This window comes from Lissotriton helveticus, chromosome 5_1 (genome assembly GCF_964261635.1).
Source record: "Lissotriton helveticus chromosome 5_1, aLisHel1.1, whole genome shotgun sequence".
In the NCBI taxonomy this organism is placed as follows: Eukaryota; Metazoa; Chordata; class Amphibia; order Caudata; family Salamandridae; genus Lissotriton; species Lissotriton helveticus.
In genome coordinates this window covers 370262450-370275795 of record NC_136065.1, presented here as the reverse complement: position 1 = coordinate 370275795, position 13346 = coordinate 370262450, and the positions used below count along the sequence as shown (strand labels likewise).

The following is a 13346-nucleotide window of genomic DNA, read 5'->3' as shown; positions in this document are numbered from 1 at the left end:
CAAGAGTAAGAAAAAGGGACCACAGGAGTAGGGTGTTATAAGAAAGTTAAGAGCTACAATCTAAACTAGGCCAGGTTTGTAGTAAGCAATATTGTGCAATAAAGGGTTCTTTTCTTTTTATATAACTCATCACCTTTACCTTTTTTTCAGTCTGAGGAGTTTTCAGTGAGAAGTAACCCAAGAGATCCACAAACTGCGCAGCCTTGCGACCATAGGCTGGTAGTTCAGGCCAGATGGACCACATGAGATCCAGCAACAGTTCCTGCTGTGCCTTGTTTGAGTTCCTGAAATAGTAGGAAAAATGTATAATTTAGAAATAGACATTTTATTTTAAGTGTCATAATCAATCAACAGTTCTTCTAACAAGGTAGTGTAGAACAACCACTGCCCCATACTTGGTGACAGGAAATGCCAAACAACTGACGGAATACAAATTGTTCACACTTGGGGCTGAAATGTGCCCTGCTTCGTTAAGGAGCATGTATCCCTGACCTGAGTGCCCAACTGAAAGTTAATCATGTATCCATACTTTCATGCTGGCCCTGGTGCCACTCGAATCTAGAATGTGCGCAGAAGCCTACTCCGGTCTTTGACAACGTGGAGTCCAGGACGGGTCCTATGACCCAGTGTGACGCACCAAGCCTGCCCTCTTGAGAGACAGTGGACTACTGTCCCTGTCCTCAGTGTAATACAAAGCACTGGTAGCAATGTACCATGAATACGATTTGCAATATAACCACACCCTTTTCTGTGACAGTGGGAGTGTGGGCAGCTGACCGCTCTTGCAATGTTCTGTTCTTATGTGAGACATAGATCCTTGTGCTGGTATCTAGGGTGAATGTGTGTATGGTGAGTTTATGATACATACATGGTAGCAGGACTGTGCATTTGAATCGGAGTACTGAAGCAGTTGAGATCCATTTTGGATGTACCTGATTTAGCCTGGCACACAATGGAAAATAGCTTAAATAGACAATGAAAGTGTATTGCCTGTGTTCTTCTAGTTGGAAGGTGGAGATCCACACACCCAAGAGACAAGCAAAGACAGAGCTGCCTTTAGAAAATCCATAGAGACTTGGTTAGAAAGGGGGTGCTATTTTTCCTAACAAGAGCCATCTGGTTGATGGTAGGGGTGAGTGGTGGGACAGCAGTTCTGCTGCTCAAGACGAGGAAGTTTATAGGCCAGGCCCTGCCCTTTTGTCCGTTTTTGAATGCTGCTACAGGAAGGCTCAAGACAGCCAGACACATATAACTCGCATTTCACTGTACCCATATTTTGGCTACTTCTTGCTTGGAGACATCCCAAATGGTAGCTGCTGGGAGAAGCATCACTTTATATAAATGCTGTATATGGGTGCCGCCTGGAGGAAACATTTGAAATAAACAACCCAAACAGGCCCTGTAGCTTTAGACAGTGACTCAACATTCCCCACCTTTAAAATGTGTATACAAGTGGGATTCAAACCATTTCAGTTCCATGTTCTTCATGACCAAGAAAGAGAGTGTCCACTGAGAGTTCAAGGATCGCTGTGTGACCAGCTTTGATATCTGCCTGACAGCCAGTCTCCCAGAGGTGAGAGAAAATCCCCTGAAGTCTGCACTTTCTTCTGGAGGAAATCAAGGTCTGGCAAGTGATTGCAGTCTACCTGCCTGCTGAGAAATGGCAGTGTGCTGGGCCCTGCAGGACAAGAGACTGTCTAGGCGGAGAAGCCCAGTGGGTTCCAGGCATGTGTAACAACTAGAGAAAGCAGAATACACTGTGCTGTGGTTCTCTTGGTCTCTTTAGCAGGTTCCAATTACTATGTCAGTTGTGAGTAGTGATCGGGTACTGGTGCGATCAATGAAAAAAGCTTTATTGCTGTCTAAGTGGAGTGGAATCATACTGGGAAAGCTGCAATTGTAGAACCGCTAATGAATTGATCTGATGGGGCTGAAACGGAAGAAGACACTGTACCACTATGCCAGGACCAGCCGCACTGAACTCGTAAAACAATTTCTATTTCGAAGCGAGGACAATGCGCACGCCGAGGATGTGGACTATGCTCAACCTTAACCCCATCCCATTTGCACAACCAGATAACACAGGTTTCACCCTGTGGACAGAACAAGACATGTATAAAAGAACCAAATGCAAGGACTACAGACTTTCTGCCCTAATCAATATATTGAGGTGGGTAATCACTACTGAACTGAGTTGGGCATCTAAACCTGTAGGAGTCAAATTAAAATAATGGGCATCTGTGCATAATTAATGCCTCAACCCACAGAGTACTTGGGACTACTATTACTAGGCAGGTAGAGAGTACTGGGCAAGGGGGAGTGGTGCTTACCAAAGATGATGACTGGAGGTACCACCCTGTATTCACTAATCAAATGTAATCATATAGTAAATTGTTTTACAGTGTGAGTAAGTACTTTCTTTTACATAAAAGAAAAACACCGAGCTGGACGAACAAGTTACTTACCTTCGGTAACGATATATCTGTAAGAAACAGTAGTTAGTATTAGATTCCTTACCTTAGAATATCCCCAGGCGTCAGTCTGGATCCGGAAACCTTTGCGTAGCAGTACCCCTGCGCGTCGGTAGGCGTCGTCTGCAGGCGTCCCCTGCGGCTCCGCGTCCGTCGTTGGCGTCGTGCGCCGTGATAACGTCGCTGGAGTATATAGACGCCGCCTCCGCGCGCTGACGTCAGTTCTTTGCACACAGCTTTTCCGCGCCAGAACACGCAGAGCCATGTAAGAACCAACACTGGTGCCATGCGAAACTAGGGCCCTGAAGGGGATGACCTTAACCCTATGTATCAGTTCGCAGAACGGGGAGGATGGGTGGGGCGGTAAGGAATCTAATACTAACTACTGTTTCTTACAGATATATCGTTACCGAAGGTAAGTAACTTGTTCATCTGAAAGAAACAGGTTAGTATTAGATTCCTTACCTTAGAATAGATACCCCAGAAATACCAACCCCGGTGGTGGGTCTGCGAACCAATACAGCTTACACCAGAAAGTCCTGGAGGACAGAACGGCCAAAGAAGCCATCCCTCCGGACTTGACTGTCCAGGCAGTAGTGCCTTGCAAACGTGTGCAGCGAGGCCCACGTAGTCGCCTGACAAATGTCCTGCAAGGGGACTCCCCGGCCCAGGGCAGTAGTAGCCGCCGTGGCCCGAGTGGAATGGGCACTCAGCCCAACAGGAGGCTCCTTCCGAGCCAAAGAGTAGCACGCTTTGATGCACAGGACGACCCACCGAGAGATGGTCCGCTTATGCACCGCCCGTCCCTTCTTCGCACCCACGTAGCCAACAAACAGTTGGTCATCCACCCGGAACTGGCGAGTGCGATCCATATAAAATGAAAGCGCACGTTTTGGGTCCAGACGATGGAGCCGCTCTTCATCCTTTGAAGGATGCGGAGGCGGGAAGAAGGAGGGTAAGGTGATGGACTGCCCGATGTGAAAAGCAGAGACTACTTTGTGCAGGAAAGAAGGTCTAGTTCTCAGAACCACCTTGTCTGGATGAATGGACATGAAAGGAGGTTTGACAGAAAGAGCCTGGAGCTCACTCACTCTCCTGGCAGAGGTGATGGCAACCAGGAAGGCCGTCTTTAAAGTCAGGAGACGGAGAGGACAGGAATGAAGTGGCTCAAAGGGAGCACACATCAAGAAGGTCAGAACCAGGTTCAAGTCCCACTGAGGCATCACAAACGGAACAGGTGGATACATGTGCGTGATGCCTTTCAAGAATCTCGTTACAATAGGGGACTTGAACAAAGAAGGTTGATCAGGCAGCCTTAGAAAGGCCGAAAGGGCAGAAAGGTAGCCCTTGATAGTGCCCAGAGCAGAGCCCTGCTGGGCAAGAGAGAGAAGAAAGAGGAGAACCTCGGAGAGAGGGGCAGAAAGAGGGTCCACAGCCTTTGCTGTGCACCATGCCACAAATCTGTTCCACCGGCAGGCGTATACCGACTTTGTGGAGGGACGCCTGGCTGCCAGAATCACATCACAAACTTCAGGAGGCAAGTCAAATGGCCTCAACTGTCGCCGCTCAATCTCCACGCATGGAGGTGGAGACTGGACAGGTTCGGGTGGAGGACCGTCCCCTGCTGCTGCGACAGAAGGTCCTCCCGAAGGGGCAGGCGGATCGAGGGACCGACTGACATGCTGAGTAGCTCGGGATACCAGTACCTTCGAGCCCAGTCCGGAGCCACAAGGATAACTTGGGCCCGGTCGCGCCTGATCTTCTTCAGCACTCTGGGCAGAAGTGGTATAGGCGGAAAGGCGTACAATAGACCGCAACTCCACGCGCGCCGAAAGGCGTCGCCGTGCGAGTGCCGTCTTGGAAACTCCAACGCGCAGAACTGATGACATTGCGCGTTCTCTTCTTTGGCGAATAGATCTAACCAAGGCTCTCCCCATTGCAGAAAGAGGCCTTTCGCCACGTCCGAGTTCAGACGCCATTCGTGATCCACCGAGCACCGACGGCTGAGTTCGTCCGCCCTGGCGTTCAGAGAACCTGACAGGTGTTGAACCGTCAGAGTCACGCTCTGACGTTCCAGCCATTGCCAGAGACGCAGAGCCTCCTGGCAAAGGGTCCACGACCCCACTCCGCCCTGCTTGTTGCAGTACCACATGGCGGTGGTGTTGTCCGTGAACACCTGCACTACACTCCCGTTGACAAAGGGGAGGAATGCCTTCAGTGCTAGACGGATCGCCCGCAGCTCCAACAGGTTTATATGGAGCCGGGACTCCGCCGGAGACCAGATGCCTCTGATCTCCGCCTCTCCCAAGTGGTCTCCCCAGCCCTGGAGGGACGCGTCCGACACAACCACGTGCTCCGTTTGGGGAAGGGAGAGGGATCTGCCTCTGACCCAATCGCGGTCCGTAAGCCACCACTGCAGTTGTCTCGCAGTGCCCTCCGAGATCAAGACATGGTCGGACAAGTTGCCCTGATGCTGGGCCCACTGAAACTTCAGGTCCCACTGCAGAGCCCGCATCCGCCACCGGGCGTGATGCACCAGAAGGATGCAGGAAGCCATCAGCCCCAGCAGCCGCAGCGTCAACCTGACCGAAACCCGGGATAACGGCTGAAAGATGGGAATCAAAGCCTGTATATCCCGGACTCGCCGTTCCGGAGGATAAACCCGAAACTGCGCAGAGAACCGCTCCGATGAAAAGGAGCTTTTGAGAGGGACACAGGTGTGATTTTGGCACATTGATGGAAAACCCCAGCTCGTGCAGGAGGTCTGCCGTCATCTGAAGGTGGTGGACGACTGTCTGGGGCGAGCCCGCCTTCAACAACCAGTCGTCCAGGTAGGGGAAGACTGAAACCCCCAACCGGCGCAGATGGGCTGCGACCACCGCCATCACCTTTGTGAACACCCGTGGGGCGCTGGTAAGGCCGAATGGGAGCACGATAAACTGAAAGTGCTCGTGGCCTACCGTGAACCGCAGGAAACGCCGGTGGGCCGGCAGGACGGGGATGTGAAAATACGCATCCTGAAAGTCCAACGCTACCATCCAGTCTAGCGGCTCTAGAGCAGCCAAGACCTGAGCCAAAGTCAACATCTTGAACTTCTCCTTCCGGAGGAAGCCGTTGACGTTCCGTAGATCCAAGATAGGACGTAGGCCCCCTTTGTCCTTCTTGGGTACCAGAAAGTAGTGGGAATAGCAACCACGCCCTACTTCTGGCCCAGGAACGTGCTTGACGGCCCCCTTGGCCAAGAGGGCCGTAACGTCCTCCTGCAGAAGTGTCAAGTGGTCCCCCGACACACGGTGGTTCTGCGGCGGCATGGCTGGAGGAGTGGACTCGAAGGGGAGGGAGTAGCCCCTTCGGACGAGCTGCAGCACCCACCTGTCCGATGTGATTGCGCGCCAGCGGGAGTGGTGATGGCGAACCCTGCCACCCACTGGCGTCATATGGGCCTGAAAGCACAGACTAGGAGGATTTGGAGGCCGATGCTGCGGGGGGAGGTGTGGTCTGACCTCGCCGTTGTCCCCGACCGCCTCCACGGCGGACTCCACGGCCGCCACCGCGTTGAGAAATGTGTTGCGGCGCGTGGTTGGCAGCACGTGTGGGACCGCCCCTTCCTTGGCCACGAAAGGAGCGAAACGAACCCGTTGGCTGGCGCTGGGTCGAGAGACCCAAGGACTTGGCCGTGACCCTGGAGTCCTTGAAGCGCTCCAGCACGTGGTCCGCTTTGTCGCCAAACAGGCGACTGCCATCGAACGGCATGTCCATCAAGGCATTCTGGACATCTGCCGAAAAGTTGGCGGACCTCAGCCAGGCGTGGCGACGAATCACCACCGTCGTGGACATCGCTCTGCCCAGCGAGTCGGTCGTATCAAGACCACACCTGATGGAGTATTTTGCTGCGTCTCGGCCTTCAATCATAGCCTTGCCGAGCTTTGCCCGTACCTCCTGCGGGCATTCTGGCAGCAGGTCCGCGACCATATCCCACAGAGAGTGGGAGTAGCGGCCCAAGAGGCATGCGGTGTTGCAAGACCGCAGTCCCAAACTCAGGGACGAGAAGACCTTTTTTCCATACTGGTCGTACCTCTTGGATTCCCGGTCGGGCGGGGCCGACGGGAATGCGGTCTGGGAAGTCGAGGCCTGGATCACCAGACTCTCAGAGGTGGGATGGGTGGACAGGAACTTGGGGTCATCCTTACACGGACGGTGGCATCTGGCCACGTTCCTATCAACAGGCGAACCTGAAGCGGGCCTGGACCACGTGCCCAAAAGAACGTCAGACAAGGCTTCGTTGAACGGCAGCAGTGGCTCCTGTGGGCATGACTGCGGTTTGAAGACCTCAGTGAGGATGTTAGGCCTCACGGCCGCGACGGGGAGCTCAAGGTGTAAGGCCTTGGCAGCCCTCATCAGCACCACTGAATAAGCAGCCCCCTCCTCCGAAGCCACGGTAGGAGGCGAGACAAAGCCAGTGTTAGGAGAGTCGTCCAGACCACTGGCGTCACCCAAATCACCTGTCCAGTCCACATTGTACTGACACTCGCGTGACAGAGGGTCCTCAGACCCCTCCCAACCCTCTCCGTAATCTACGAATTCACCATATTCGGAATCAACAATGTAGACCGGCTCCCCGGGGTCCACAGGCCCCATCAGCGTCGGACTCGGCGTCGGGCGACGCCGGTCCGACTCCGCATCCGGAGTCGGAGAGGGTATGTGGGCGCCGCCGCCCGGAGCCGGCGCCGGAGCACCGGCGCCGCGCGGGGGCGGTGTCGGGGGCAACCCCGATGGAATCGGCGCCGGAGAGGCCGGTAGACCAGCCGGCGTCGACCCTGAGGGTCCCTGCGGCGCTGGGGTCGGAGCCGTCGGCGGCGCCGGGGCCGGAGCACCCGACGGCGTCGAGGCAGGAGCACCCGAAACGCTAGGGCCCCCGGACGGAAGCACAGGGCCCGAAGGCGCCGTAGGCCCCGTCGGAGGAGACAGTGCCCTCATGGCCATGAGGAACTCCTCTATCTCCCCGGGCGTCGCGCCTTGCCCAGGGACCGTAGGGTATGGAGCAGGCCGCGCCCGCGACTCACGCGGAGCCGCGGAGGTGGGGCCACCCGAACCCCCGGCCGCATCGCGCGAGCGTCGGGGGGGGGAGTCGGGGGTACGATGACGACGCCCCGACTTCTTGTGTTTCCTACCTGAGGAACCAGAGGAATGGTGACTACTTCCGGAGCGCTCGTGGCGGCTCCGCGACCGCTCCCTCGACCGCTCCCTCGACCTCCGGCCGGACCGGGACCGCTCTCGACGCGGGGCCGACACCCGCAGCTCGAGTAGCTTGCGGGACCGCTCCCGCCTAGCTTTACTCGTCAGGGCCCGGCAGTCGACACAGTCGTCCACGGCGTGGTCGGGGCTCAGGCACCGGAGGCAGAGTCGGTGATGATCCGTGACCGACATCGTGCGGTCACAGTCGTCACAGTTCTTAAAACCGGGCATCCTACCGGCACCGTAAGAAGAATCAAGGATTCACAAAAAACTTTGGTCAAAATACCGGAGTACTGCACTTCTCGGATCTGCGCTAACTGGCGCGGGAAAAAGAAGAACTGACGTCAGCGCGCGGAGGTGGCGTCTATATACTCCAGCGACGTCATCACGGCGCACGACGCCAACGACGGACGCGGAGCCGCAGGGGACTCCTACAGACGACGCCTACCGACGCGCAGGGGTACTGCTACGTAAAAGTTTCCGGATCCAGACTGACGCCTGGGGATATTCTAAGGTAAGGAATCTAATACTAACCTGTTTCTTTCAGATATTGCGTTACTTTGACTCATGGTTGACTACTGGATTTGGATCTCTTTACCCAAATACAACCACCACCTTTGGGTCCAGGTAGCCCCTTGTCTTCCCTCAGGCTCTACCAAATGGGGGCGGACATGCACCAAAAAGACCAGCTTAACCATGCTTTTTAATCCCCCTTCCAACAGAATGATGGGACATCAGTGAATTAGGTAGAGCTGCCCCACAAATGGGGAGGAAAAGTTGCAGTTCTAAAGAAAGGGATATTGAACGCTGAAATCTATGTTGTCCTGTACAGTCCCACTGTCTCATGCAGTGGGGCACACCCAATTATCCAGCTGAATCTACAGATAAACATGCAGCACCTCACCTGTAGACATACAATGCCAGGTAAACTAACCTTTCAATATAGTTAGCAGTGTATTACCTAAAAAGAATTAAGTGGAATCTTGAGCTGCTTTACTAGAAAATGTTACATAAAGCAGACCAGAATCACATGTTGTCTGTGATAATTTCTTTTTGGTCTAAGTGCCACCTTTGGTTGGTTTGCAATATCTCCTTGACTTCGGTAAAACATTTGTATAACATATTTGTTTTTAACAATCAGGACCCAAAAAATACTGAATAATAATGTAGGAGGCTGGCTTAAGTATATATTACACACATATGTGAGTGTAGAACTGTGCAACAATCCAGACAACCCTTATGGTCATTTTAGTGGTCTTAGACAACCTTAGAAAGCTCTCTAATTGGTAGCTGTGGAGAGCAGCCGTCGGGCTTAGTCAAGAAGGAGTGTAACACAGCTTGTTTTACTAGTACTTAATCTTATGGTATAGGTTAAGTGAGAAAAAAAACAGTGTAGTTATAAAAATATGTATTTATTATAAACACTCACTGACACACTGCAATATCTCTTACCCAGAGCTATAAACAGTACACACAAATACTTTGGAAATGGAACACGTAAGTAGCACAAATACACAGTTGTCTTCATGGGAAGTCCAAACCATATACTACAATAGTGGAATGCGAACCATGACCTAAGTCAATAATGGACTCAAAAGACGTAGAAGAGTCGGAATGCAAGGAACCATCCAAGGTAAGTATCTAGGAACCTCACGGAGGTCGTGTGCAGAGCGGGACGCAATGCAAGTCAAAATGTATGTCACGTTGCAGTTTTTAAGAAAAAAGACCCTTCCCAGCGGACATTGAAGAAACCTTGTGGAGGTTGGAAGGTTGGAGAGGCACCCCACCCATGGATACCCCAGGAATTAGGATACATACACCAGGAAAGCCGGGGGAATAGGTGCCAAGTGAAGTCGGAAACCGCCGTAGACCACAATGGAGGACTTCAGTGAAGATGCCACTGGCGAAGAAGGCTAGAGAGTCCGCTGGAACCCAAAGTTGGATTAAAGATGAGAGGTACCTGCAAGCAGAGAGGACAGAGTCTATGCCACTCAGGAGTGACCAGGAGGCACCAAAGACAAATCCCCATTGATGTCGGAGATGCAGGAGAGTTGACAGTGCCCTTGAAGTTGCAGCTGTGCGGACCAGGTGACACTGTGGAAGACCAAGAGCCTGTCATGAGCTGTCCAACATCGGATGTCAGGAGCCAAGGGGTCAGTGTCCGGCAGGGGCACCACAAGCCTTGGCAATGGCAACCGACATAGTAGTCGAAAAAGGTTCAGTGTCAGGGCCAGCAAGGTCCAAATGACTCACCTCGAGCAGGTAAGTCAGAGCAGGCCCGAGCAAGCAGGGGAGCCCACTTAAGACGAAGAAGACCCTCAAGAGGACCCACAGGCCGGAGGCGCAGGAGTCCCAAGCGGACCTTGAGCAGTTCCCCAAAGGTTGACAGCCCACGGTGCAAAGGATATAGTGCAGGCGAAGTTCTTGGCTGCAGGAGAAGCTTGAGGACGGAGCTTCTTGGAGCCCAAAGATCTCTGGAGGAGTGTCTCAACAAGCCTTGGCAACGGCAAGACGACGTAGTGCATTGGGGTTCTGCACCAGCGGTTCTGACGAGGGATACGGCCCTCAAACTCGGTGAGAAAGCGGTGCAGGCCTTGTGGGAGTTGCAGAACCACCACCTGTGTTGCTGAGCCTTTTGGAGTCCATGGGAGCCCAGGATCAGCAGACCGGACAGCTTTGTTGCGGTGCCTGAAGATGCAGGGGGGTGACCTCTTCACTGACTTGGAAGTCCACTGGCCTTGTGAACAATCTGTATCGCGCACAGGCACAAATGTTGCAGCAGACTTGCAGGACGAGGAGACCCAGAGCAGCAGGAGTCTTCCCAGTTGTAGTCTTGGTTCCCAAAGCAAAGTCCAACGAAGTCCAAAAGATGGTTGAAGTGGTTTTGGATCGGAATCTTGCCCCATGCAAATCTAGGGACCCACCCACAAGTAAGCCCTGAGTACCCTATAAGGAAAGAGTTGGGACGATTCAGGGGTCCCTCCCTGGGAGGAGGGGCTAGACAATGGGGAGGATACTCCCATGTCCTTTGTCCAGTTTCGCACCAGATTGGGAGCCAACGGCTCCCTGAATTGGTTTCAACTGGAGTATGGAAGGAGGGCACCAAATGTGCCCTTCAAAGCAGTCTAGTGGCGCTGGCAAGCGCTTCCACCCTGTCCAAAGACACTAAGTTCCATCTGGGAAGTGGTCACACCTCCCTGTTACATGAAACCTATTGTCCTGCCTTCCCCTGTTCTAGCTTGGCTCAGCAGCAGGAGGGCAGAATCAGGTCTCTGGTCGACAGCAGCCATAGTTTGCTGTGCGGATCTAGAAGGCTGGTAACGGGAGCAGTGAGGGCCTCCCGGAGGAGCTTTACAGTGTGTGGAATCATACCTACCCCCCCCCCCCCCACACTTCCCTGTAGGGTAATGGACCACCTCCAAACTTTGGAATTTTCAACCTTCATTTGTTTAAGCCATAAGAGGGGCTTAAGGTCTGTCTGAACAAGGAAGTGAGTACCAAACAGGTATGGCCTGAACTTCAAGGCCTAGACCACAGAAAAGGTCTCCCTCTCTATAGCTGACCAACGTTTCTCCCTGGTGTCAACCTTCTGCTTATGAAAGCTAATGGTTGGTCCCGTCCTGGCCCTCTGCATTTAGTTGTGACAAAACAGCTCCTACTCCGATCTCAGGTGCATCTGTCTGGACAATGAAGGTTTGGAATGGTCAGGACTTTGCAGAATGGGAGAAGTGCACAAGGCCTCCTTCAGGTCATCAAATGCCTTTTGACAGCTAACTGTCCACAGAACTTTCTTGGCAGTCTCTTGGAGGTGGGATCATTAAGGAGAGTCGCAATGGACTCATATCCCATAACACACATCCTGTAGTACGCAGTCAGGCCCAAGCAATCTCTGACCTGAGTCTGGGTAGTGGGAGCAACCCAGTCCATGATGGTCTGGATTTTGCTCTCCAATGGCTGAACTTGACTTCCACCTACCAGGCGACCCAAGTATACAACATTGCTCTGCCCTATCTGGCACTTTGTGGCCTTGCTAGTGAGGCCTGCTTTCTAGAAGGCCTCAAGCCCATTCCTGAGGCGGAGTTAAGAGAGCAATATAATCTAGATGTGCTGTACTATAGGCTTACAGACCTGTTAGACATTTATGCCCCAACCTCTGAAATGTGGCAGGTGCATTTTTAAGACCAAAGGGCATCACAATAAATTGATCATGCCAACTGGGGGTTGAAAATGCTGTTTTAAGCTTGCCATCCTCGGCTAGTCTGATTTGCCCGAAGCCTGCATTCAAGTCAAATGTGCAGGAAGCTGGCTCTTTATATACTATACAAAAGTAAGGTATAGTGTGCACAGAGTTCAGTGGAACCCCAAAGGTAGGCAGAGGTAAAAGTAGATAGCACCTTACTCACTATTTGTGGTAGTATGGGCGAGCAGTAAGGCTTTATCAGAGGGCAGTGTTAAGCATTTGATGTACACAATTAGGCAAGAAAAGATGTCACACACTCAAAGACTAAACTCAGGCCAATTGGTCTGTATAAAAGTACGAGTTACTTACCTTCGGTAACAATGTATCTGGTAGAGACGATTCTAGTCGCAGATTCCTTCACGTAGAATTATCCCCATGCGTGAGACTGGATCCGGAAACCTTTTGCCACAGCATCCCTGCGCACCAGGGGGTGGGGCGGCATCACGCGACTCCGCCCAGGCGTCGTCCGCGTATGTGAAGTCAGCGAGGTCACATAAGTCCCAACCCGACGCACCTACGTCAGTTTTCTTCAGAGAACTTTTCCGCACCGCAACGCGGAGACACCAGACAAAACTGTGGGAGTATGGGAACAGTGTGCGAAAGAGTAGGAAAAAGGAATGAAGACAAGCGACACCATACGGAGCAGTGCAACACTGCAGTATCCAAAGGCAAGGAACATATGTAAAAAGTCATGACACCTGTAGCAGGTCTACAACCCCCAGCAAGAAACAGGGAAGGGGAACCAGTCCCAAGACAGACAGGAACAACAAAACATCCAACCCACACCAGCACAGAGGGCAACCACCTCACAAGGAACAAGGGCAAGGCATGGCCACATGACCCCAACACAGAGGTTAGCAGAGAGGCTAGGACCCCTAGCAGCAAGAGATGGGGAGGGGAGGGCAGAGATTGAATGCAAACCCCCCAAACCTGGAGCAGCGAGAGCAGAGTGGCACAGGAGTACCATAAACCCATCCTCCAATGAACCAAAGAGGAGGAAGGAACAGCAACAAGACTGAGCAGCCCGTCAAGAGCGAAAGAATGCACTCACAGGAGACACAACCCCCCCCCCCCCACCCTCCCCCCCCGGGAGGCTTGTGTCGAAGACGAACCCAAGAGTCCTCGCAGAACAGAGAGGAAGGGAGGGCCGTGAAAGAATCTGCGGCTAGAATTGTCTCTATCAGATACATTGTTACCGAAGGTAAGTAACTCGAGACTCCTAGCCTCGGATTTCTTCATGTAGAATAGATATACTAGCAATACCCACAGGGAAGGAGGGTCTGCAAAAGGACCCCACCAGCCTGGACAGGACAGAGGATCCCACAGGGGACCAGACGTGCGGACCAGGTAAGTAAACTTGCCCTTTCCAGGCAAGAGGAACCCCCACAAGCAGAACACCA

General features: G+C 52.9%; 1 protein-coding gene across 11 annotated transcripts in view; it reads right to left on the bottom strand.

Annotated features, from left to right (window-relative positions):
* The window catches only part of UBR4 (ubiquitin protein ligase E3 component n-recognin 4), a 2329353-nt gene that overhangs the window by 449257 nt on the left and 1866750 nt on the right, over positions 1–13346 (bottom strand). For all 11 annotated transcript variants that reach the window (XM_078642504.1, XM_078642505.1, XM_078642507.1 and 8 more), the window contains one exon: positions 140–284. In XM_078642504.1, coding sequence (XP_078498630.1) covers positions 140–284 — 145 coding nt within the window. The remainder of the gene's footprint in view (positions 1–139; positions 285–13346) is intronic.